This window comes from Choloepus didactylus, chromosome 1 (genome assembly GCF_015220235.1).
Source record: "Choloepus didactylus isolate mChoDid1 chromosome 1, mChoDid1.pri, whole genome shotgun sequence".
In the NCBI taxonomy this organism is placed as follows: domain Eukaryota; kingdom Metazoa; phylum Chordata; class Mammalia; order Pilosa; family Megalonychidae; genus Choloepus; species Choloepus didactylus.
The window spans coordinates 113,225,222-113,248,080 of NC_051307.1; the positions used below are offsets into that span (position 1 = coordinate 113,225,222).

The 22,859-nt window shown below is 38.7% G+C and overlaps 1 protein-coding gene across 1 annotated transcript in view; it reads right to left on the minus strand.

Moving 5' to 3' along the window:
- USP13 (ubiquitin specific peptidase 13) overlaps window positions 1-22,859 on the minus strand; it is a 143,019-nt gene that overhangs the window by 26,064 nt on the left and 94,096 nt on the right. The window contains exons 12-17 of the mRNA XM_037840050.1: window positions 22,383-22,536; window positions 19,982-20,156; window positions 9,688-9,776; window positions 7,234-7,356; window positions 3,975-4,001; window positions 1,181-1,324 (exon numbers count right to left, since the gene is read on the minus strand). Of these exons, the coding sequence (XP_037695978.1) occupies window positions 1,181-1,324; window positions 3,975-4,001; window positions 7,234-7,356; window positions 9,688-9,776; window positions 19,982-20,156; window positions 22,383-22,536 (712 nt within the window). The remainder of the gene's footprint in view (window positions 1-1,180; window positions 1,325-3,974; window positions 4,002-7,233; window positions 7,357-9,687; window positions 9,777-19,981; window positions 20,157-22,382; window positions 22,537-22,859) is intronic.

Here is a 22,859-nt window from a genome sequence, read left to right on the forward strand (position 1 = left end):
AAATTTTGTGTATCAAAAGTCAACATCAAGAGGGTGAAAAGACAACCCCCAGAATGGGAAAAAATACTTGCAAATAATATATCTGTTAAGTGTCTAAATATCCAGAATATGCAAAGCATTCTTTGAACTTAAAAAAAAAAAGCAAACAATTCAATGTTAAAAGGGGCAAAGGACCTGAATAGACATTTCTCCAAAGGAGAATTACAAATGGTCGATAAGCATATGAAAAGATGCTCAACATCATTAGCCATTAGGAAAATGCAAATCAAAATCACGAGATACCACTTCACGCTAAAGATACCACTTCACGCTGACCAGGTGTGTGACAGGCAATAACAAGTGTTGTTTAGAATATGGAGAAACTGGAACCCTCATACGTTGCTTATGGGAATGTAAAATGGTGCAACAATTTTGGAAAACAGTTTGGCAGTTATCAAAAAGTTCAACATGGAATTCCCATATTACCCAGCAATTTCACTCCTAGGTATGTAACCAAGAGAAATAAAAATAAATGTTCACACAAAAGCTTGTACACAAATGTTCATAGCAGCATTATTCATAATGGCCAGAAAGTAAGAACAACTCAAATGTCCTTCAACCGATGAACAGATATACAAAATGTAGTATATTCATACAATGGAATATTATTCGGTCATAAAAAGAAATGAAGTACTGATACACTCTACATGAATGAACTTTAAAACTTTATGTCAAGTGAAATAAGCCAGACACAAAAGGCTGCTTAATATAAGATTCCATTTATATGAATTACTGAGAACAGACAACTTCATGGAGACAGAAAGTAGATCAGTGGTTGCCAGGGGCCGGGGCCAGGGGGATGGGGAGTGACTGCTAATGTGTAAAGGATTTCTTTTGTGGGGAAACAAAAAATGTTCTAAAATTAAACTGTGGTGATGGTTGCACAACTCTGTGATTATACTAAAAGCCACTGAACTTCACAACTTAAATGGGCCAAATATATCTCAATAAATATCTTATTAAAAACAAAAATCAAGGAAGGCAAAGATTGTAAGATCAGTTGCTACCCAGTTATGCAGCACATTATGAGCTGGGATGTCATGTTCTGGGACACACTCAGAAGGGACATGAAAGGAGCAAGACAGCATCACTGAAGACAGCATCAGACTCCAAAGCCATTCGCCATTTTCTGACAACCCACCTGGCTCTTCCATGTGAACAATGATCCAGTTGAAGGCCACCTCGGCTCCCATATTTCCAGTAAAGTACACAGCCTTCCGACACGCTTCGAGAGGGAAACCCATCTCAGCCAGCTGCATCACTGATGACTCATCGATGTCTGATGCTGCAGAGCACAACGGGGTATTCTGGTGTGAGAAAGCAAACGCAGTTTCTTCTTGCTTTAGCCACCTCTCTTCCCGACCTGATCCACATGCTACCCCCTAAAAGTGGTACTTTGCTGTGTGGGTAGGAAGGGAGTGGTTCTACTTTGCTTTCTTTTCCTTTAAGCCACCAAATATTAAGCTGTTTGAGCTGAATGTATGTCTTTGACCTGGATAGAGGAACCACAGTAATTACTTCAACAACCCAAGCACTAAATAAAAAAAAATTGCCTAATTTCATATGGGGCTATGTAGTGTATTCCTAGAACCATTTCAGCTCCCAGATCATTCTCAGCTGCCTTATCTAAGACCAAAATTTGAAAAATAAAAGCATTATCTAAGGGCCAAAAAGCCTATTCCTTAAGTTTCAGAGAAAGCCACAGCAGGCCATTAAAAGCCTCTAGTAGGTAATCAACTATAGGAAATGTAGTCCCCAAATATTAGGTATAGAAGGAGAGAATGTGTGTTTTAATTATATGCATTTAAAACAAGATAATAAAAGAAATAGCTTTACAAAATATTGACATCATGATGACACATGACTGATAGGACATGGCAGTACTTATGAATACTCTCAATGATACTGGTTTCATTGGATTGTGTCTCAGGATCAGACACAAAGGATTTCATTTTATTCACTGAAATAGATATTAGTATCTTGTGTGTGTGTTTGGCGGGAGGGGTTCATATACCCGTACACCTCCACATGCAGTGTTTTCAAGCTGTACCAATGGGAGAAAAAAACAGTAGCACAAAATATCTCTTACATTTTCCATGTCCTGAGTTCTTGTGCCAGTTTGAATGTATTATGTCCCCCCAAACGCCATTATCTTTGATGTAATCTTGTGTGGGCAGACCTATCAGTGTTAATTAGATTGTAATTCTTTGAGTGTTTCCATGGAGATGTGCCCCACCCAACTGTGTGTGATGACTCTGATTAGATAATTTCCATGAAGGTGTTACCCCAGCCATTCAGGGTGGGTCTAAATTAAATCACTGGAGCCATATAAATGAGCTGGCGAACAGAAGGGACTCAGTGCAGCTGAGAATAACATTTTGAAGAGGAGGTACAGCTAAGAGGGACACTTTGAAGAAAGCAGAGGAGCTGCAGATGAGAGACAGTTTGAAGACAGCTGTTGGAAGCAGACTCTTGCTCCAGAGAAGCTAAGAGAGGACAAATACCCCAAGTGCAACTAAAAGTGACATTTTTGAGGAACTGCAGCCTAGAGAGAAACGTCCTGGGAGAAAGCCATTTTGAAACCAGAACTTTGGAGCAGACGCCAGCCACATGCCTTCCCAGCTAACAGAGGTTTTCCGGACACCATTGGCCATCCTCCAGTGAAGGTACCCGATTGCTGATGTGTTACCTTGGACACTTTATGGCTTTTAGACTGTAACTGTGTAACCAAATAAACCCCCTTTTATAAAAGCCAATCCATCTCTGGTGTTTTGCATTCCGGCAGCATTAGCAAACTAGAACAGTTCTCCAATTTACTGAAAATTTCCCCAAAGATGACAACCAGTAAAGAAGAATTACGGGACAGAAATACCTGTACTACAAAAATTATAATGAAAATTTATTTATCAAAGTTCTACCTTACAAAGAAGAGACAAAGAACATTCTATCAAGGTCACTTTTTTTAAAAGGTCATTTTATTCACAGTGGCAATGATAAGCCAGCACTAGGTTTGCCAGGCTACATGTGAAGGTCAGAGCAGACTGCCTACCAGCCATGACCCTCACTGAACCTAACAGCTTCTTCTAGCAATCAGAAAATTGCAATTGGTCCAAGAAAGGAAATGTGGAAGTCTAAGCCCCCGACCAACCATTTGCAATGTGGAATGCTTGATCTTCTAAATTAGCAAGTTATATTCCAGAAAGACCAGGTTAACAAAAAAGATTCAGCACTAATATATACAATTAAACAGATATATATATATATATAAAATTAAAACACACATTCTTTCCTTCTATACCTAAGCACTCCCTCTTCCTCCTAATATCTACATAGTCACTATAAATAGTTTATTTTTTCAAATGTTCTTTTTAGAATACCAACGGTATCAACTCCCACAGAATTAAAGAATTGAAAGGATACAAAATTAATAAACAATCCAATGAAACCAATATTCTTGAGAGTATTGATAAATACTGCCATGTCCTATTTGTCATGTGTCATCATGATGTCAAGCAGCAGGAATGGAAAACATGGCTGACCACTGTGCCATTATTGCAGAAAGAAGCCTACTCATGTGGCCAGAGAGCGAAAAAATGGCATTATCCCATGTTCAAATGTGAAGAAAATGAGGCTCAGAGAAGTTAAGTAAATAATTCTAGGTCACATAGCTGAAAACGGCAGGACAGAAATTGTAACCAGGACTGTTTGGCTGTCGTGCTAATGGTCATTCTCATGAGCCACAGGGCCACCTAAGTGCCTTGTCACTGGTTTATATTTGCTGCTAACTCAATTTGAAGGCAAACAGTTGTTCCTACCTAGGAAAAGCTGCATATTCGTAAGTACAGAGAAATGCTCCTTTACTCAACTCCCACAGATAAATGTATCACACCAATAACAATTCTAGGACACTGAGAAAAGTTTTAAAAGATACATACGGTCTATCAATTGGTTCATCAGGCGATCTGGAAATTAAGGGAGAGGGCAGAAAATGAGACCAAACCTCGTCAAAGAGTTTTAGAGAAAGAAAAAGAGTCAATCTAGAGCATTCCCGAACTCCTCAACCCCTTGGGACCACACTGTTTTCAACCCCTCACCCCCTAACACAGACTACCTCAGCCTGCACAAAATAAAGTCATCAGTGTAATGAGGGAAAATAACTGGTTTCAGGTATTTAGACCAGATAAAGCATGATGCTCAGATTATAGTCCTAGTGAAAATAATTTCTCTCATTATATTTCTTTTTCTTTTTTTATTGTATGATACATCATTATTTTATTTATCACTAAGAAAGAAACCAACAAAATGCTGCAGATTAAATTATGACACAGCTTTGATTATAAAACACATTATAATTTCAGAGGGTAACAACGCAAACATCTGAGAATCAATAAAATATTGAATATTAGTCTGTATTTAATATAAAAACATTACTCTCCCTTTTGTCCCCAAATCTTTAAGTAAACTTGCTTCAAAAAGATGTGTCATGTTTATCCCTGGGCACATCACTAGAAACCCCCAGAAGAAGAAACATTAATGACATATTAATTAACTTCCTGAACCAATGGTAGAAAGCATCTTGGGAAAGAGGCAGAAACGGAGAGGCTGTGGAAACTTTTTCAATTAAATCCCTACACAGAACTTTCCTTCCCTCCTGTCCAGTTAAAAGCAAGTGTTTCTGTGGAAATAAGACTGGGTAGGGAGGGTGTTTTCAGCTCAGCCTACTCAGCTCTTCCTTGCTCTTTTTCCCAGGAATGATGACCCCTGAGCTCCTTCTGCAGAACCCTGGAAATTTGAGGAGCCAGTTTGAAGTCCATTGTCTTAATCACTCCCTATAATGTGGGCTCCCTACTATCCCTGGTGCATGGCCAGTTGCCTTCCTCCAGCTCTTCCGAGTCTCCACATCAAACAGCTTCTTCATAGGCATCAACTCCCCACACACTCTGGAACCAAGTTTTGTTGTTTTTGTTTTGTTTTGTTTTGTTTTGTTTTTGGGGGGAGTGTTGCTTTTTGTTTTAGCTTTTGTTTTTTTTTTTTGTCAGGGGAAGGATGATGAATTTATTTGCAGACTTAGGATTAGAGAGAGAAAGTCCACATTTGAGCAACAAAAGAGGTTCTCTGGAGGTGATTCCTAGGCATAATTATAGGTGGGCTTAGCCTCCCCTTTACAACCATAAGTTTCACAAAAGCAAGCCTCAAGATCAAGGGCTTGACTTATAAACTAGGGGGTTCCTAAGTTCACATAGCATATGTATTTTTAAGAACTCTGTGTAACTGTAAAGCAAGGATTCTGTTATACACATTGGAAAGAAAGCAACAATGCTAACAACAAATCTTCTATTTCTCTGTTGCTCATACTGATCTCTTCTTTCTCTCTCTTTAATGAACTGCTTGTACCAAAAATCCGGCAACTTGCATATACAGGCCCCTTTTGTACCATCTATAATCTATATGTTAGTCTTTGCCATCATTAAATGCAACACAGATGCCTGTCTTGAATCCAATCTTGCTTCTTCTAGACTCATCTTACCCTTCTTTGAACCTGGAGGTGGTTACCAATGATATTCACCGCTCAACTGAAAGCCTTTGGTAGGGAATCCAAGAGTACTCTATCATTATTAGTTAATTTACATGCTTAACTCATTAGGAAGGTGAACAGTAAACAGGTAAGCAAATTAAGCCAGAAATGAAACTGTCATCAAAATAACTGAGCTAATAAATAAACCAGTGCTGCAAAGGAGAGGCTAGGCCTCCCTATAATTGTGCCTAAGAGCCTCCTCCTGAATGCCTCTTTGTTGCTCGGATGTGGACCTCTCTCTCTAGCTAAGCCAACTTGAAAGGTGAGATCACTGCCCTCCCCCCTACGTGGGATCAGACACCCAGGGGAGTGAATCTCCCTGGCAACGTGGAATATGACTCCTGGGGAGGAATGTAGACCTGGCATCGTGGGACGGAGAACGTCTTCTTGACCAAAAGGGGGATGTGAAAGGAAATGAAATGGGCTTCAGTGGCAGAGAGATTCCAAAAGGAGCCGAGAGGTCACTCTGGTGGGCACTCTTACGCACAATTTAGACAACCCATTTTAGGTTCTGAAGAGTTGGGGTAGCTGGTGGTGGATACCTGAAACTACCAAACTACAACCCAGAACCCATGAATCTCGAAGACAATTGTATAAAAATGTAGCTTATGAGGGGTGACAATGGGATTGGGAAAGCCATAAGGACCACACTCCCCTTTGTCTAGTTTATGGATGGATGAGTAGAAAAATAGGGGAAGGAAACAAACAAACAGACAAAGGTACCCAGTGTTCTTTTTTACTTCAATTGCTCTTTTTCACTTTAATTATTATTATTGTTATTTGTGTGTGTGTGCTAATGAAGGTGTCAGGGATTGATTTAGGTGATGAATGTACAACTACGTAATGGTACTGTGAACAATTTAATGTACGATTTGTTTTGTATGACTGCGTGGTATGTGAATATATCTCAATAAAATGAAGATAAAATAAATAAATAAATAAATAAATAAATAAATAAACAAACAAACAAATAAATAAGCCAAGATTTTTTGGACATAGTGCTTGAACCCACGAAAGTGAGCCAGATATTTTTTATGTCCTTTTCCCTTATAAAGTGAATTATTCTGAACAATGGCCAATTTAGCACTCACAAAGTAAAAAAAAAAAAGTCAAACCACACTATTGCTACAAAGCTGGGGAAGTTAGTGACTGAAATTTTGTAAACCAACATATGCTGTTAAATTCCCCCTCTTGGTTGTCCAAAAGCCTTACTAAGAATGACATAGCTCTCCCTAGGTTGTCCAAGACTCTGAAAAACATGCTCCTTCTCTTCCCTTCAGGTCCAAGTGGACGGAATAGAGGGAAAGACAGAGACAAAGCCAGAGGCAGCATAACCTAAAAAGAATTTGGAGGTTTGTTGCCCTCTGTTGACAGTTATTTCCATGGATCCATTTCAACTACTTGTGAAGGGTCTGTGCCTCTTCCAACATCTATTTTAAGTTTCTCATTGTGGCTATGCTTCACTTGTGTGCCTTCAGTGGGTTACAGTGCAGGAAGGCAGCCAAGGAAAGCCTGATAGGTGGTGGTGGCAGCAGTAGAGTGGTGGAAGAAAACTAAGTAACTATTCTGGGAGAGGAAGGTGGACTGGTAGAGCACATCTTCCTGGTAGAAGATGGTACCTTTTGAGTCATCAGGAATAACTATGGGGGGACTGATATCTGGAAGTTCCTCCTCTCCTGGCTGCAACCCCCTGGCTCGGAGATGGTTGATATCAAGTAGGTCTGGCATGTCAATCGAAACATCTGCAAAAGGAGAGAGACCATATTCACTGGATTTTCAAAAAGCTCACAATACCTTATATAAAACTAGCATCATTAACTCCACATGCATGTATCTAGGCAGAGCTAAGGGATGTTTTTCAGTTCCCTGGAACAGATCATTGGACCAACAAATTCGTCAAGACTAATTAGATTTTGATGGAGAATCTGAGAAAAGTACAGAGGGTGAAAAACACTGAACAAAAACAAAAGGGTTAAGCCAGAGGTTGCAAACTGGCAGCCCAGAGACCATGTGCAGCTCCAACACACTATGTTTGATGTTCTTATGTTGGCAGCAAATTGTATTTTTTAAATCAGAATATTTAATACAAAACCCAGATTTCCAACTTATTTGAAAAACATGAAGCTGTGGCACATTCTTATATGGTAACAACTGCCTGAAGCTGATCTTCAGCTTCCACCCTAGACAATGCATGCCCTCTGCAACAGTGTGACACACACCCTACCCACTGCCCTCTATTATCCCATGACACTGAGCACCATGCTTGTGCTATTCTGAATCTTAGAGGAGAGAAATGTTTTTCTAACCTAAGTCTTTATTCAAAGTAGTAATAACCCAAAAAAGACCAAGAGAGCATTATGTTTCTTATATCCAGCCCACTTCTTTCATTTACATTATTATCACCCTGTCCTTTTTAGGCATCTGAGTTTGCAACTCCTATTTTAAACCTCTTCTCAGATCATATGGGCACTGTGATTATTCCAACTAAGGTAATAAATAAAGAATGCAGTTATAAAGAAATTAATTGGATCCCACATGTCTTAGTCTTGGGGGTACATTTTTTAATGTCTCAGTTCAGTTATTACGGTTGACTTAATCAAATACAAAATTTATCAGTCTCATAGCTTGTTGAAATTTAGTATTCCACACATTCAGTTATGATACCAAAAAAATGGGTCCAAATGTCAGTCCAGGATATATCTCTTGGGCAAACAGGACCTGAGAATACTGTCCCCCAAACCAGATATGATGCCAGGTACATAAATCCTATTTTAAAATGACAACCTGAAGAGCAAAGCTTGGTTAAAAAACAAAATTAACTTCTCATGGGGCAGCAAAAACAAACATAACATCTGGAAAAACCAATACAATTGCTCCTCAAAAGAAAATTCAGGTTCATTAAAGAAAGCTTTGGGACTTCTTTAAAATCAGCAAGTCTATGAAATCGGATTCTAATTTTTGTTCCTTGATGGAAATTCTAAGGACAAAAGAAAACTGTTTCCAAAGTAATTCAAAGCCTTCAGAACAAGATGGTTCTCTCTCCCAGGTACGTCTCAGGTACAAAGAAGAAAGGTAAGTGATCAGTGTCCTGCTCTCTGACCTACCCCACCAATGAAATGATTCCACTAGAAAAAGTGAGGATTTCCAGTAGAATCAGGAACAACCCAGCACAATTTCACATGGCAATGAAGTGCTATGTAAACTGTTAGTGCTGAAGATTCTAAGACGTTACTCTTGCCAATTTGACATTCTTTTTGCCTACCCCCTTCAGATGAGTACTTTACCAGTATAGAGATCTGAGTTGTTTTTAAGTGCCTGAAACATAAAAACTTTAAATAAATGACCTGCAAACAGTCTGAAGTACTTGCTTGAGAAAACACAGAAGGTAACACTGTACACCCAACAGCACACTTCATATTAGACCATGATGATGGAGAAAATGTTCTTATTCATTGTCTAGAAAATTCTAATAATGGTCAAGGGTCTTCAAAATTAGCCAGAAGAAAGCCCAATTAAACCAAAATTGCATCCCTTTTTTTCACTTTTTAATGTAACTGACCATCCGTTTTATTTTTAATAAAATGTGTATGATTTAGGTGAATGTCATTAGCCACACCTGCCAATGCTAAATGCAGAGCATATCTTCGACTGCTAGCAACTCAAAGTGTAGTCTTTGGACCAGCAGCACTGGCATACCTGGGAGACTGTCAGAATCCAACAGGGCCCAACCCAGACTACTGAATCAGCAACTGCATTTTACCAAGATCCTGGGTAGTCTGGATGTACATTACAGTTTGAGAAACACTTTAATTGATAATGTGAATATCCTGTTTTAACTCCTAGAATCCAGTCATTCCAGACTCCATTAATGGAGAAGTGGGGGTAGCATGTGGTAATTTTTACTGTCAGTGCTCACTATATACTCTGATTCAAAAGAGATAAAGGGGGAAATAATGGTAAAAAAGAATGAAACGGAACGGTTTATAGCAGCCAACCAATGGACTCTTTCACATGCCATGTTTGTAAAATGGCTAATTTGATGTTTTAAGCAAAAGCATGCAAAAGATACCTACCAAATTTTTTAGGAACCCAGTCAAGACCAAAAGTGAACTTCTTTATCTGCACTACCAAGTATTCAGGGAATGAGGCAAAGCGAGATGTTCTGGGAAACACAAGGGGATTATATCAATGAAACAAGGCAATAAGAATTGTGAATACAGTTCATGAAACACCACAAGCTTTGTTTGATGCATACCTTGCAGTACCAATGACTGCACTGAAGAAGAGGAACACGCAAACACATTCACAGACGTGTACACACACTCACTCACTTACCCAACTCATTCTTTACAACCTTTTCACAAAAAGATAATGTTTAACATAGGAGAATGTTGTCCCTTGGCAATGACTTGGACCCATTTCAAAATTGTGACTTACTTTTCTGAGCATTTTATATTTCTGAAAAGTGTTTTTCAACCATAAAAATGTGTTGATCTAAAGCCCTTGCTAGAATTAATATACATATTTATAAGTGTGTGCAGGCATACACGCATTATGCGTTGTATGTGGGGGTTGAAAAAGCTCCCAGGTGATCCTGGCACAGCCCCACCTCCTCTCCACCGGGAATCAGTATTTTACAGTATCGAATTGGTATAAGCAGAGTTTCTATTGGAATGTTGAGGATGACTATTAGAAATGACAGGGCCTCATTAAAACACCCATGTACCTAAACCCACAGTCACAGGGATCCTAGAAGTAGATCTGTTATGAGTGCATTAAACCAAATACCTAATTCCAGGACTTCACATTTTGAAATTAATATATATAGCCAAAGCCTTGAGCTTCTCTTCAATCTTTTCAGAAAAGCTGAATTTTGCCCGGACTTGGGTTTGACAATTTTATGCACAAACTAACTTGAACGTCAAATTCATCGCCAGCTCATTCTCTCCATGTTTATCATCTTCTTCTTGTTCTTAAACCATTTCTATTTAAGTGTCAGTGTGGGTGTGGTATGCATATGTATAAAAGAAATTGAATTGCAGACAGGTACAACAGGTACCTTTTAAAATAAAAGATTCTGAAATACCCCCTCAAATCCCCACTTTCTAAATCGTCCCAGAATTCAGAAAACAATGCAAAGTCCTTGCTGCCCCCTAGTGTAGCTGAGAAGTCACAGCACAGGGACAGAGCCTTGGACATGAGTCAAAAGACATGGATATGGGTCTGGTATATGCTGTTATTCACTCCAAATTTGGGCAAATCACTGACCTTCCCTGAGGCTCTGTTTTCACATCTACATAATAGATTTATCAATAAGATCTACCTGCCAGGGTTGTGCAATGTTCATGAAATCATGTGAAACCACTTTGCATGCTAGACAGTATTATACATACCTAAGGACTTACCATCTTCTCACGAAAGAGCTAGAATCCATGAGGCCTTGAACACTGAATCAGTCTGTCACTGACCTGTATTGTACCCCAGGCAAGTCACTTAACCTCTCCATATCTCAAATTCTCCATCACAGGGATGGCAGAAGGTACAGGTGGTAACATAAAGGAAGCTCTTCAGAGGACAGAAGCTTTATTATCCTAAGGAACTGACCTATTATCCTGGCTCACTCTCCAGCAACTATATATTATCTGTAATTAGGTTTTCCAATCTTCTGAGAAGTGGTAATAAATGTCGTTTCTATTTAAATGTAGCCAAGTCCTCAACTTCACCAAATAAATAAATATTTTTTTTTTAGCAAACTCTGTCTGGTATTATGATATTTTCAAGTAATGTAAAAAATGTTACCTCTCTGACCTCTTGGTGCCCACTTTTTTTTTTGCCCTGTTAGGTAAGCACTCTTTTTTTTTTTTTTTTTTTTCTGATCAAGCTGCAAATCTTTATTGAAGGGGCAGAGCATATATACTCTAGGAGAGAGGGGGAGTGGCTAGCAAGGGCGGGTGGTGGTCTAGGATTGGTGGCTGCTGTTGCTAGGGCGGATGGCAGATGTAAGGCTAGCACAGGATTGGTAGCTACTGTTGCTGGGGTAGAAGGCAGATTGTAAAGCTAGCACTCTAGGCGCGAATCTTAGGCGCGAACGGCTATCACTTCCGTAAAGAAGGCTGAGGGCAACTTAAGCCGTTATTGCATCAGCCCTAGCGGCCATGTTGCATATCATCGGCATCGCTGAGGGTGGATTTTATACATGCTACCTTAATCGTCCCCAACAGTGTATTGAGATCTCCCACTATAATTGTGAAAATATCTATTGCTCCTTTCAGTTTTGCCAAGGTTTTTCTCATGTACTTTGGAATTCCTTGATTGGATGCATAAACATTTGATTATTTCTTCTTGGTGAATTGTCCCTTTTATTAACACAATGTGTCCTTTTTTGTCTCTTATGACTTCCTTGTAGTTAAAGTCTCTTTTGACTGATATTAGTATTGCTATCCCTGCTTTCTTTTGACAGCAGCTTCTGTGGAATACTTTTTCCATCTCCTTGTGTCTACCTCTTTGTGTCTCTAGGTCTAAGATGAGTCTCTGGTAAACATCATATTGATGGATCATACTTTTTAATCCATTCTGCCAATCAGTATCTTTTAATTGAGGGGTTTATTCCATTCATGTTCAATGTTATTAATGTGAAGGTAGCTCTTGAATCAAACACCTTATCCTTTGTTTTTTTATTTCTCAGAACCATTCCCTCTCTTTTTCCCTTTAAGTTACCCTTACTAATACTCTTCAGTTCTGTGCCCTCCTCCAGACCTCTCTCTCCTTTATTTCTCAGCCTGTACAGCTCCCTTTCATATTTCTGGCAGGGAAGTCTCACTATAACAAAGTCTCTCAATATTTCTCTGTGAAAATTTTAAACTCTCCCTCAATTTTGAAGGAGAGCTTTGCTGGATAAAGAATTCTTGGCTGGCAATTTTTCTTTTTCAGAATCTTAAATATGTCATACCACTGCCTTCTTGCCTCCAATGGTGCCAACTGAATAGTCAGGACATAGCCTTATGTTGTTTCCCTTGTATGTGGTGAATCGCTTCTCTCTTGCTGCTTTCAGAACTTTCTCCTTCTCATCAGAATTTGACAATCTGAACAATATATGTCTCAGAGTGGGTTTATTTGGGTTTTATTTGGAGTTTGTTGGGCAACTATAATTTGCATATTTATATCATTTAACTAGGTTGGGAAATTTTCCCTATGTCTTGAAACACTCTTCCTAGCCCTTTACTCTTCTCTTCACCTTTGGGGACACCAATGATTCTTATGTTTGTCCACTTCATGTTGTCCATCATAACGCTGAGATCTACTTCAAATTTTTCAATTTTGTTAACCATTTGGTCTTTTGTGTGTTTGCTTTCAATTGTGCTGTCCTCTAGTTCACCTATTCTTTCTTCTACATCTTCAAATTTGCTAATGTGCATCTCTACTATATTTTTAATTTGATCAACTGTTTCTTTTTTTTCTGTAACACTGTCCAACTTTTTATTTATTCTTTTAAACTCTTCTTTTTGCTCTTTTAGAGTCTTCTTGATGTCCTTTATGTCTTTAGCTATCTCACTGACATTTCTGTGTAATTCTTTAATTAATTGCACCAAATTTTGTGTCCCCTCTGGCTTTTTAATTTGTTCATTTGAATTCTCCATATCTTCTAAATTTCTTGGGAACTTCATGATTTTCTGTTGGCGTCAGTGCATCTGCTTGTCTTGACAAGTATATTATGGAAAATGCAGGATTATCTGAGCATTCATATATAATTTGGCAGAGCTGCAGACAGACTGGCAAGGGAGTAAGCCCCAATGTCACTGATGCTTCCAGTACAGGAGATGGTGACTGTTCAGGAGCCCTGGAAACTGAGGGAGGCTGAGTCAGTTGTGATTGTGCCCAGGACCCGGTCCTGGTCCACGGTGATCCCGGAGCTCACAAAAGGGCCTACGCTCTCCTCAGGTGAGGCCCGCAGCAAAGCCAGGTAAGCACTCTTTATTCATCTTTGTAAAATCTATAGGGTATCAAATTGAATCACCCATGTAGTCATTGCTCAATATATACTTGTTCAAATCAATCTCAAAACTAATACTTTGCATTCATTAATTGCAGGTTTGGGGCATCAAGTTTATTTGTTAAATCTAGCCAAGTAATAAATTATGCACGGCTGACTCATTTTCTTTTCCTAAAATTAATTCCTGGAGTTAAATTTTTTCTTGAAAAGCCACAAATTTTTAAGAAAAATCATTAGAATGTAAATTCAAATTCTAAAGGTCTAGGTGGACATACAGCAAATTTACAGGAGTGGTTACCCTGGGGAGGAGATTGGGATTGTGGGGTGGACAAAGGAACACTCACATTTCTTTTCTTTTTTCTTTTTTTAACAATAAAAGGGAACTTGTGTATAAGTTGTGTAATTAAAAGTACGTATTAAAGACTTTTTTAAACTATTGACATGACATAATTAAAATCTAATTTTCTGATATTGGGTCTTTAATTTCATAATAACAGCCCAGGCAAACATACAAATCAATGACAATTTAGCATAGTGGTAAAGGGGGTGGACTTTCGGAGTCTAGCTGCCTGGGTTCAAATCCCACCTCTACCCCTTATTAGTTATATGACCCTGGGCACATGGCAAAATGTAACTGTGTTTCAATTTCTTCCTCTATAAAATGAGGATGAGACCAGCTATGTCAAAGAGTTGTTATGAGAATTAAGTAGGAGTTAGACACATGAAGTGCTTAGAATAGTGCCTGACAAAATTATTGACAACCTATTATCATTATTTTAAAAATGTCAATTATTCACTAATTAAAATCAAGACAAAAATACTATGAAGACCTTATTAAGAAAAAAATTAATACATTGTCTGTCTTCCTGAAAAACTGACTATTATACAGGCATACCTCACAGATATTATGGATTTGGTTCCTGACCACCAAAATAAAGCAAGTAACACAATAAAGAGAGTCACAAGAATTTTTGCTTTCCCAGTGCATATAAAATTTGTATTTACACTATACTGTAGTTTATTAAGTGTACAATAGCATTATGTCTAAAAAAATCAATGTACATACCTTTATCAAAAAATATTGCTAAAAAATGCCAACTATCACCTGAGCCTTCAGCAAGTCATAATCTTTTTGCTGGTGGAGGGTCTTGCCTTGATGTTGATGACTACTGACTGATCAGGGTATTGGTTGCTGAAAGTTGGGGCGGCTCTGGAAATTTCTTAAAATAAGACAACAATGAAGTTTGGCTGCATTGATTGACTCTTCACCAAAAATTTTTCAGTAGCATGAGATGCTATTTGATAGCATTTTAACCCACAGGAGAATTTCTTTCAAAATTGGACTCAATCCTCTCAAACCCTGCCACTGCTTTATCAACTAAGTTTATGTAACATTCTAATTCCTTTGTTGTCATTTCAACAAATGTTCACTGCTTCTTCACCATGTATGGATGGCATCTCAAGAAACCACTTTCTTTGCTCATCCATAGGAGCAACTCCTCATCCATTAAAGTTCTAACATGAGTTTGCAGCAATTCAGACACATCTTCAGGCTCCACTTCTAATCCTAGTTCTCTGGCTATTTCTACCACATCTGCAGTTACTTCCTCCACTGAAGTCTTGAACCCCTCAAAGTCATTCATGACAGTTGGAATAAACTCCTTCCAAACTCCTGTCAATTGATATTTTGACCTCCTCCCATGAATCACCAATGTTCTTAATGGCATCTGGAATGATAAAACTTTTCCAGACAGTTTTCAATTTACTTTGTCCAGATCCATCAGAGGAATCACTATCTATGGCAGCTATAGACGTATGAAATATATTTCTTCAACAAGACTTGAAAATCAAAATGACTCCTTGATCCATGGGCTGCAGAATGGATGTTGTGTCAGCAGGCATGAACACAACATTAATCTCATTGTACATCTCCATCAGAGCTCTTGTCAGTGAGCAGTAATATTTGGAAAGGAATCTTTTTTTTTTCCGTATAGTGGGTCTCAACAGCGGGCTTAAAATATTCAGTAAACTATACTGTAAACAGATGTGCTGTCATCCAGGCTTTGTTGTTCCATTTCCAGAGCACAGGCAGAGTAAATTTAGCATCATTCTTAAGGGCTATAGGATTTTCAGAATGGTAAATAAACATTGGCTTCAACTTAAAGTCACTACTTGGATTTGCCCCTAACAAGAGAGTCAGCCTGTCCTTTGAAGCTTTGACACCAGGCTTCTCCTCTCTAGCTTTCAAAGTCCTAGATGGCATCTTCTTCTAAGAGAAAGCTGTTTTTGTCTACATCGAAAATCTGTTGTTTAGTGTAACCACCTTCACCAATTATCTTAGCTAGGTCTTCTGGATAACTTGCTACAGCCTCTACAGCACTTGATGCCTCACCTTGCACTTTTATGTTATGGAGATGGCTTCTTTCCTTAAACCTCTCCTAAATTCAAACTTTTCTTCTGCAGCTTCCTCACCTCTCTCAGACTTCATAGAATTGAAGAGAGTTAGGGCCTTGCTCTGGAAAAGGCTTTGGCTTTAGGGAATGTTGCGGCTGTTTTGATCTTCTATCCAGACCACTAAAACTTTCTCCATATCAACAATAAAGCAGTTTCACTTTCTAATCATTCATGTGTTCACTGGAGTAGCAGTCTTTTTTTTCTCTTTTTTTTTGAGTAGAACTTCTAATTTCCTTCAAGAGCTTCTCCTTTGCATTCACAACTTGGCTGACTGGCACAGAGGCCTAGCTTTCTGCCTATCTCAGTTTTTGCAATGCCTTCCTCACTAAGCTCAATCATTTCTAGCTTTTGATTTAAAGGAAGAGATGTGCGAATCTTCCTTTCCCTTGAACACTTAGAAGCCAATGCAGGGTTATTAATTGGCCACAATCTTGTTGTGTCTCAGGGAATAGGGAGGCCCAAGAAGAGGATGAAAGATGGGGAATGGTCTGCTATCAGTGGAACAGTCAAAACACACTCCTTTTTCAATTAAGTTCACCATCTTATATAGGCGTGGCTTGAGGCATCCCAAAACAAATACAATGGTAATATCAAAAAGCTAAGAATAATAGATCACATAACAGATATAATAATAATGAAAAAGTTCGAAATACTGCGAGAATCACCAAAATGTGACACAGAGACATGAAGTGAGCACACATTGTTGGAAAAATGGCACCAATAGACTGGCTCAATGCAAGGATGCCACAAACCTTCAATTACAAAAAATGCAGTATCTGCAAAGCACAATAAAGCAAAGTACAATAAAGCAAAGCACAATAAAATGAGGTATGCCTGTTTTAAAAACCTGACAACTAAAATATATATAATTCTACCCTTTCCATTAAATATGTCAAAAATATGATAATTAATCAACCACACTGAAATTTGTATAATCCTAGGGTTAGAAAAGGAAAAATAAAGATAAAAATAAAAGTAATAATAACGGTGGCATATATAACTTATCTCACTCCTCACTTCACCTCTTTAAAGACAGTGCAACTATTATCTCCAGTTTATAGATAAGGAAACCAGGGCTGAGCAGAGGGAGGTCCCTTTGGCAGGTCACACACCAGTAAAGCTCTAGGCCAGGGATTCAAACAATGCCCATCAATCTGTGCCCTGTAACTCCACACCATCCTTCACTCTTTGCACATGAGAAAGGCCAAGGAAAGGCCAATCCCTATCAACCTCTAAACCGTGAGGTGTTTGAAGACAGGACTGAGGCCTTGTTCAATTCATTGCCTAGAATATACAACGTGAGCAACATTATCTGCAGGGTGCGTGAACGTTCCAGGCATGTTTTTTTCACTCAGAACCACTATTTGTTCAGGACAATTTAAGGGAAGGATCTCCAGGTCTGGTCCAAGATCTACCAAGATCTTCAGGACACCTTTTGCCTCTTCCTAATATTTCAGGCTTTTCTGAGTCTGCTGGAAGAAAAGTTCAAGTTCCCAAATTAAAGATAATAAGGAGACTGTGTTTGAGTTACATTCTATATTGCAGGAAATAACTGGGGGAAAAAGGAGATCTCGTAGATAACTGAATTGGTTTCTCCAAAATTAATATTTGAAACAATATAAGGAGGCATAAGGAATACGGGGGTCTAGATACACATAGGGATTAAGAGCTTAAACTCTGAATTCAATAAGAACTGAATGAATCCCAAATATTCCATTTACTGGCTAATTACTTCTCCTTAAGGCTTTATTTTCTCATCTGTAAAATGGGATATAATGGTACTACCTCACAGTACCAAGAGGATATAATGTATTTGATGAGATATGCTTAACATATAACCTGGCAATAATAAATATGTAATAAATGATAGTTGCTTTATTATCATTAACACTGTTATTTTCCTTTAAAAAATCAGTGTGCAATCATTAACAACTGTGACGTATGCCGTGTTAATTTTTTCCATGCACCTAAAACAAGTTTTCCCTATGCAAGAGCATGTGTGTGTGTAAGAGACTGAGAAAGAGGGGAGAAAATCCTTTGAATGTCTACTTTTAAGGACCCTAGAAAGCAGAAACCCTTCCTTGGGGATTCCAGATAGTTATGATAGCATTGCATACAACTAAGTATTTTCCATCATTTGAGGAGAAGTCAGGTCAGTAAGTGTCTTTGCTCCATTATAGAGGCAGAAGGACATCAGATGGGTAACTTTGCCTCGAGATAGAACATATTCTGGAAGTGGACACAGGAAAGAATCCAGGATCTCCTGGCCACAAGCCCAAGGGTGAGAGAATCAGTCTGTGGAAAGTTAATGCCTCCCAGGTCTATTTTAAATTGGGGCCTTTTCCAAGTGATGGCAAGGCTCCTTCCTAGCTAGGTGCAAGCAGGGAGATGCAGGCCCAGGGAACATGTAATAGCCTACACTTCTAAGATGCAAAGGCCACTTTTCCAAAGAACAGAAAAGGGTGGCCACAGGACAGGCAAATGAAGAATATTCACACTCTGTAGCTTACACCTGACAGTGGGAGCCGTCTAGGCTGCCACCTCCCATACAGATTCAGAATTAAAACACAAAGTGAAAAAAATAACTGTTTCAGGAATCTGCAACCCATTGTCACTGATTAGGGACATGATCTCCACCACCAATGTACTATGTAGTCTTTTAAATGCCCAAAGATGTCTCCAAGACCCAATGAAGTGTATCGCCATGTTTTCCAGGCCAACTCACCAGCTGTTCCTGCTAGCACACACACACACACACACACACACACACACACGCAAACCACAACAGAGCAGTCCCAGGATGAAAACTTAACCAACATTAGAAAACTGGTAACTGAATGAACCATTATTAATCCTCATCTATACCTAAAGAAGTCTTTTCTTTATTATTTTAAGAAAATATGACTTATTTAGCTTTCAAAAAAATTGGATTTTTCCTTTTTTTAACATATTAAGTCTATAACGTGAAAGAAAGAGGAATCCTGAGGGATGGGTTTCACAGAGAATAAATGATTTCACTGTTCTGCTACTTAAATTTGTGATAATAACAGCCAGCCCCTTCTTTCCTCCACTAATTACACTTTCTGTCAGCTCACAGCTCAGTCTTAGCCTAGAAGAAAAATGACCAAAGAAGATCTAAAAGTAGGGAAATTCCTAGAGCCCAACTTTCAGACCTCACCTCATTTTATGCCACTATTAGTACTCTTTTTCCAGTTAATAAATGAAAATAAATGAAGTTTGTTGGCAAGGACTCAACTAAATCAAATCAATTAAGACGTCAAGTAGAGAAAAAAAACCTTTTCACATGCAGAACACCATGGAAATAGGACATCTCCTGACTGAATCCTGAGCAGCTTCTTTGAACAATGCTCAGGAGCTCTTATGCCCACTTTGAGATGGCCCCAGACCCTATTCTCCAAGAAGGAACACAGTCAACAAAGTTGTAAATTAAATCTTTAATTATGGTGTTAAAAGATCTCAAAATGGATCTTTTAAATATTGAGGCCTGACCTAAGTATTTTTCTAATTTCTTCATTAATATCATTCCTGGCATTTTGGGGAGTGTTTCTTGGTTGCACTTCTTGGCAAAAAAAAGGAAGAAAAGAAAAAAAAGAAAGAAAAAGAAAAAAGACAAACTCCTAATAGAGGATAAACCACAAACTTGGATCAAAAAAATAGCATTCTATCCCTACCACTTAATATAAATAAGCCTAGCTTTTGTATTGAACAGGTCTCACCCAGGTGAGGTGTGACAACTAGAGTTATATTGAACCCGATTCTGTCTGGCCATACAAAGAGACATGAGTAGATGCATTTGATATCCCACCTCAGTCCCCATCCCTCAAACTCCCCTTCCCACTCATCTGCTACCACACAAGCACACACAAGCACACATACGTGTGCACACACATGTAGATGCTTACTTCACACCCGCAGACTTTGCTTGCAGGGCACTGCTCCAGAAATCATCAACATTTTCTGGTTCAGAAAAGGCCTGAAGGCAGGCACTAAATGGTATCTTGGCACGAACCAACTCAGGAAGGGGTCTTCTGTTTGCTTCTGCTTCCCTTCTCGTTAATTCATAGGCGATCAGTTCATCTGAGTAAAAAGAGCAAATGAACAATCTTGCAATAGCTTGTATCTTCATAAAATGAAAAATATCCTCTTTGGACAGTTTCTTTGAAGGCTTCTGGGCTAAGTCAGGTTGCTCACGCATTGCCCTTCACAGATCCCCTTAAGCCTGTTAAAAGGCTGTTCTTGGTGCTGTCTTTAGACTATGCATCAAGCCATTCACAGTTTTTTGGTTTTTTATTCTGCCTGGTACCCTTCGAGACTGACAGGGGGGATCCATGAACTCACATGAGAGGTTCAGACACATGAGCACCCTAAATGGTGGTGCATTACCCTGGTCTATCATGAGTCCATAGATCAAGCCTTGGATTACCCAAATGCCACCGTCCAGCTACAAAGCCTTCACAGCAGATAACTGTACAGTCAAAGAGACCCAAGGGCTCACCTCTTCCCAAAACGTCATGATCTTACTGAAGAAACTGAGGCTTAGGTCAAAACAGTCGATCATTGACAAAGCTGGATTTAAATCCCTGGTTAGTACTCCTACCACAGCCCCACAGAAGAAGCCAAAAAAGCATGCCATATTATCATACAAGATCATATTTTGCCAGTGATCACACATAAAAAAAAAAAAAGTAACCAAAACATTCCCATTAACAAGCTGTCCTAAAATAAAATGATAAAGAAAAAAACAACATAAGAACAAAAGAACTACCACTGAGCTCCTGACTGGAATCAGACCCAACGTTATGCATTTTCTCATTCAGTTCTATCAGCAACTCTCATTAGATGTCACGGAGGCTGCAGAGACCAAGCAGGAGGATGGATTTCAGGGACCGCAGATACCCTCTATTACATACCCACAATGCCAAACAACACGGCCAATACCACTACTTGTTGAGGCCACTCAACACCGATATCACAGTAAGAAACCTAAAAGGCCTGCCTACACTCTCCTTACTCAGATGTTTAAACACAAAGACAAAAAGAAGTGAGTGCACCAAGAACCTCCCAATAGTCAGCACATCTGCTCCAGGAAAGTATTCTGTAAACCAAATTTTTACATAGATTTTCAAAAGGCTTTTGTGAGAAATCCTTTTGTGTTACCATAAAAAATCACTCCTGACTTATCAGTTTTAATTATACTTATTATACCTACATATGTTGTCTTAAACACATCTGAATATGCTTTCAAGATTCAATCCCCAGTCCACATCAATTTACAATGTATTTGTATCTAAAAAGTTACCATAAGTCTCCTTTCTGACAAAATGGTTACTATTCAAAAAATATAGACAGTGGATTACAGAAGATTGTAGAACTGAGCAGAATAGGTAAGTCAGTATCCCTGGGGTAGGACAGAATAAGCAATGAAGCCAACTTCTAAAAAGGAGATAAACCCAGACCCAGCTCTCAAGTCTACCTTGTATAATGGATAGAGAATTTTTAAAAATGGTTTCATCTTAAAATCATCGCAATTACTACCTTCCAATTAGCACAATAAACTAACAAAAAAGGGGGGGGGGGGGGAGTCCACTCAGGAAGTTGTCAAACTTTACAAAAAATAACAGTTCATAAGAGACAAGCCACTCTAGCAGCTATTTTGCCCATTTGTCCTTCTAGCACATTAATTCTAAGAAATTCTATTCTGCCTGGGAGGAACCAGATTAGATTGAATGAAGGAGAAGAAGCCGTCTCCTGAGAGCTCAATGTGGCTGTGGGATCCCTGCCTTCTCTCTTCCCAAATCCAGAGACCCCCACTGGGCCTCACTCCTACAAAGAAAACTGCCACAAATTACGTCCCTTGAGAAGTGTCAAAACAGTGTCAAAGTTGCACTATTTTTATCAAAGGAGATCTCAGCTTGACTATCTAGCATTAAAACATTCAGTTCTGATCATTTTCCTCAGACTTTATAGTACAAACATATGAATGATAATGTTAAAGAATCTTCTACATATATTATTGCAAATAATTTTCCCTCAAATTAAGCTGACTCCAAACCAACCAGCTGGCCAAATGCACAAGCATTTAAATAGACTTCATCCAAATCCTCTGGACCAAACCTGTGAAGCAATTGATCCTTCTCAAAAGGAAGTCACATGGGGACTGAGCAAAAGATGAAAAAAGGCGTACAAACCACTGTTAAGGCTGGCTCTACACCTGATACAACTTTTCAGTAACTAATACCAGTTATCTCTGACTTTTCACATATAAATAAGCACACTGCTTATTTCCCACTTTGGAGTTTTTACCCTTGTTGGTTGCTGCCTCCATGGCCACAGGTAACTGCATCAGATAATCCACCCTCTCAGTATAGCGGACTTTTCGGGTCTGACAGCACTGAATACGTTCTTCCACCAAAAACCGGAAAACATCACTTGGGTTTTCTGAGCCAATGCGGTTTCTCTGAAGGTTGAAATATAGCAAGTTAGTAAATTTATAAATATTAATCCATGAATAAAAATTAGCATAAAATAAAATATAAACCTTGTATAAAGGTCTAGCATTACTAAAAATTTCCTCTGGGCAAGCTGGTTCACCAGAGAAATTTAATAGCAAAACACTGGAATTTATATAAAATCCAAAAATAAGAGAGTGGCAAAATAAATTATAGTTAATCATGTGAATTAATATTATGAATCATTAGGAATGATGGGAGCAGGACTGACGTAGATGGGAATAGAAGAAAGGGGCAGGAAGAGCCAAATGAAAAAGAGAAAGGGGAGAAA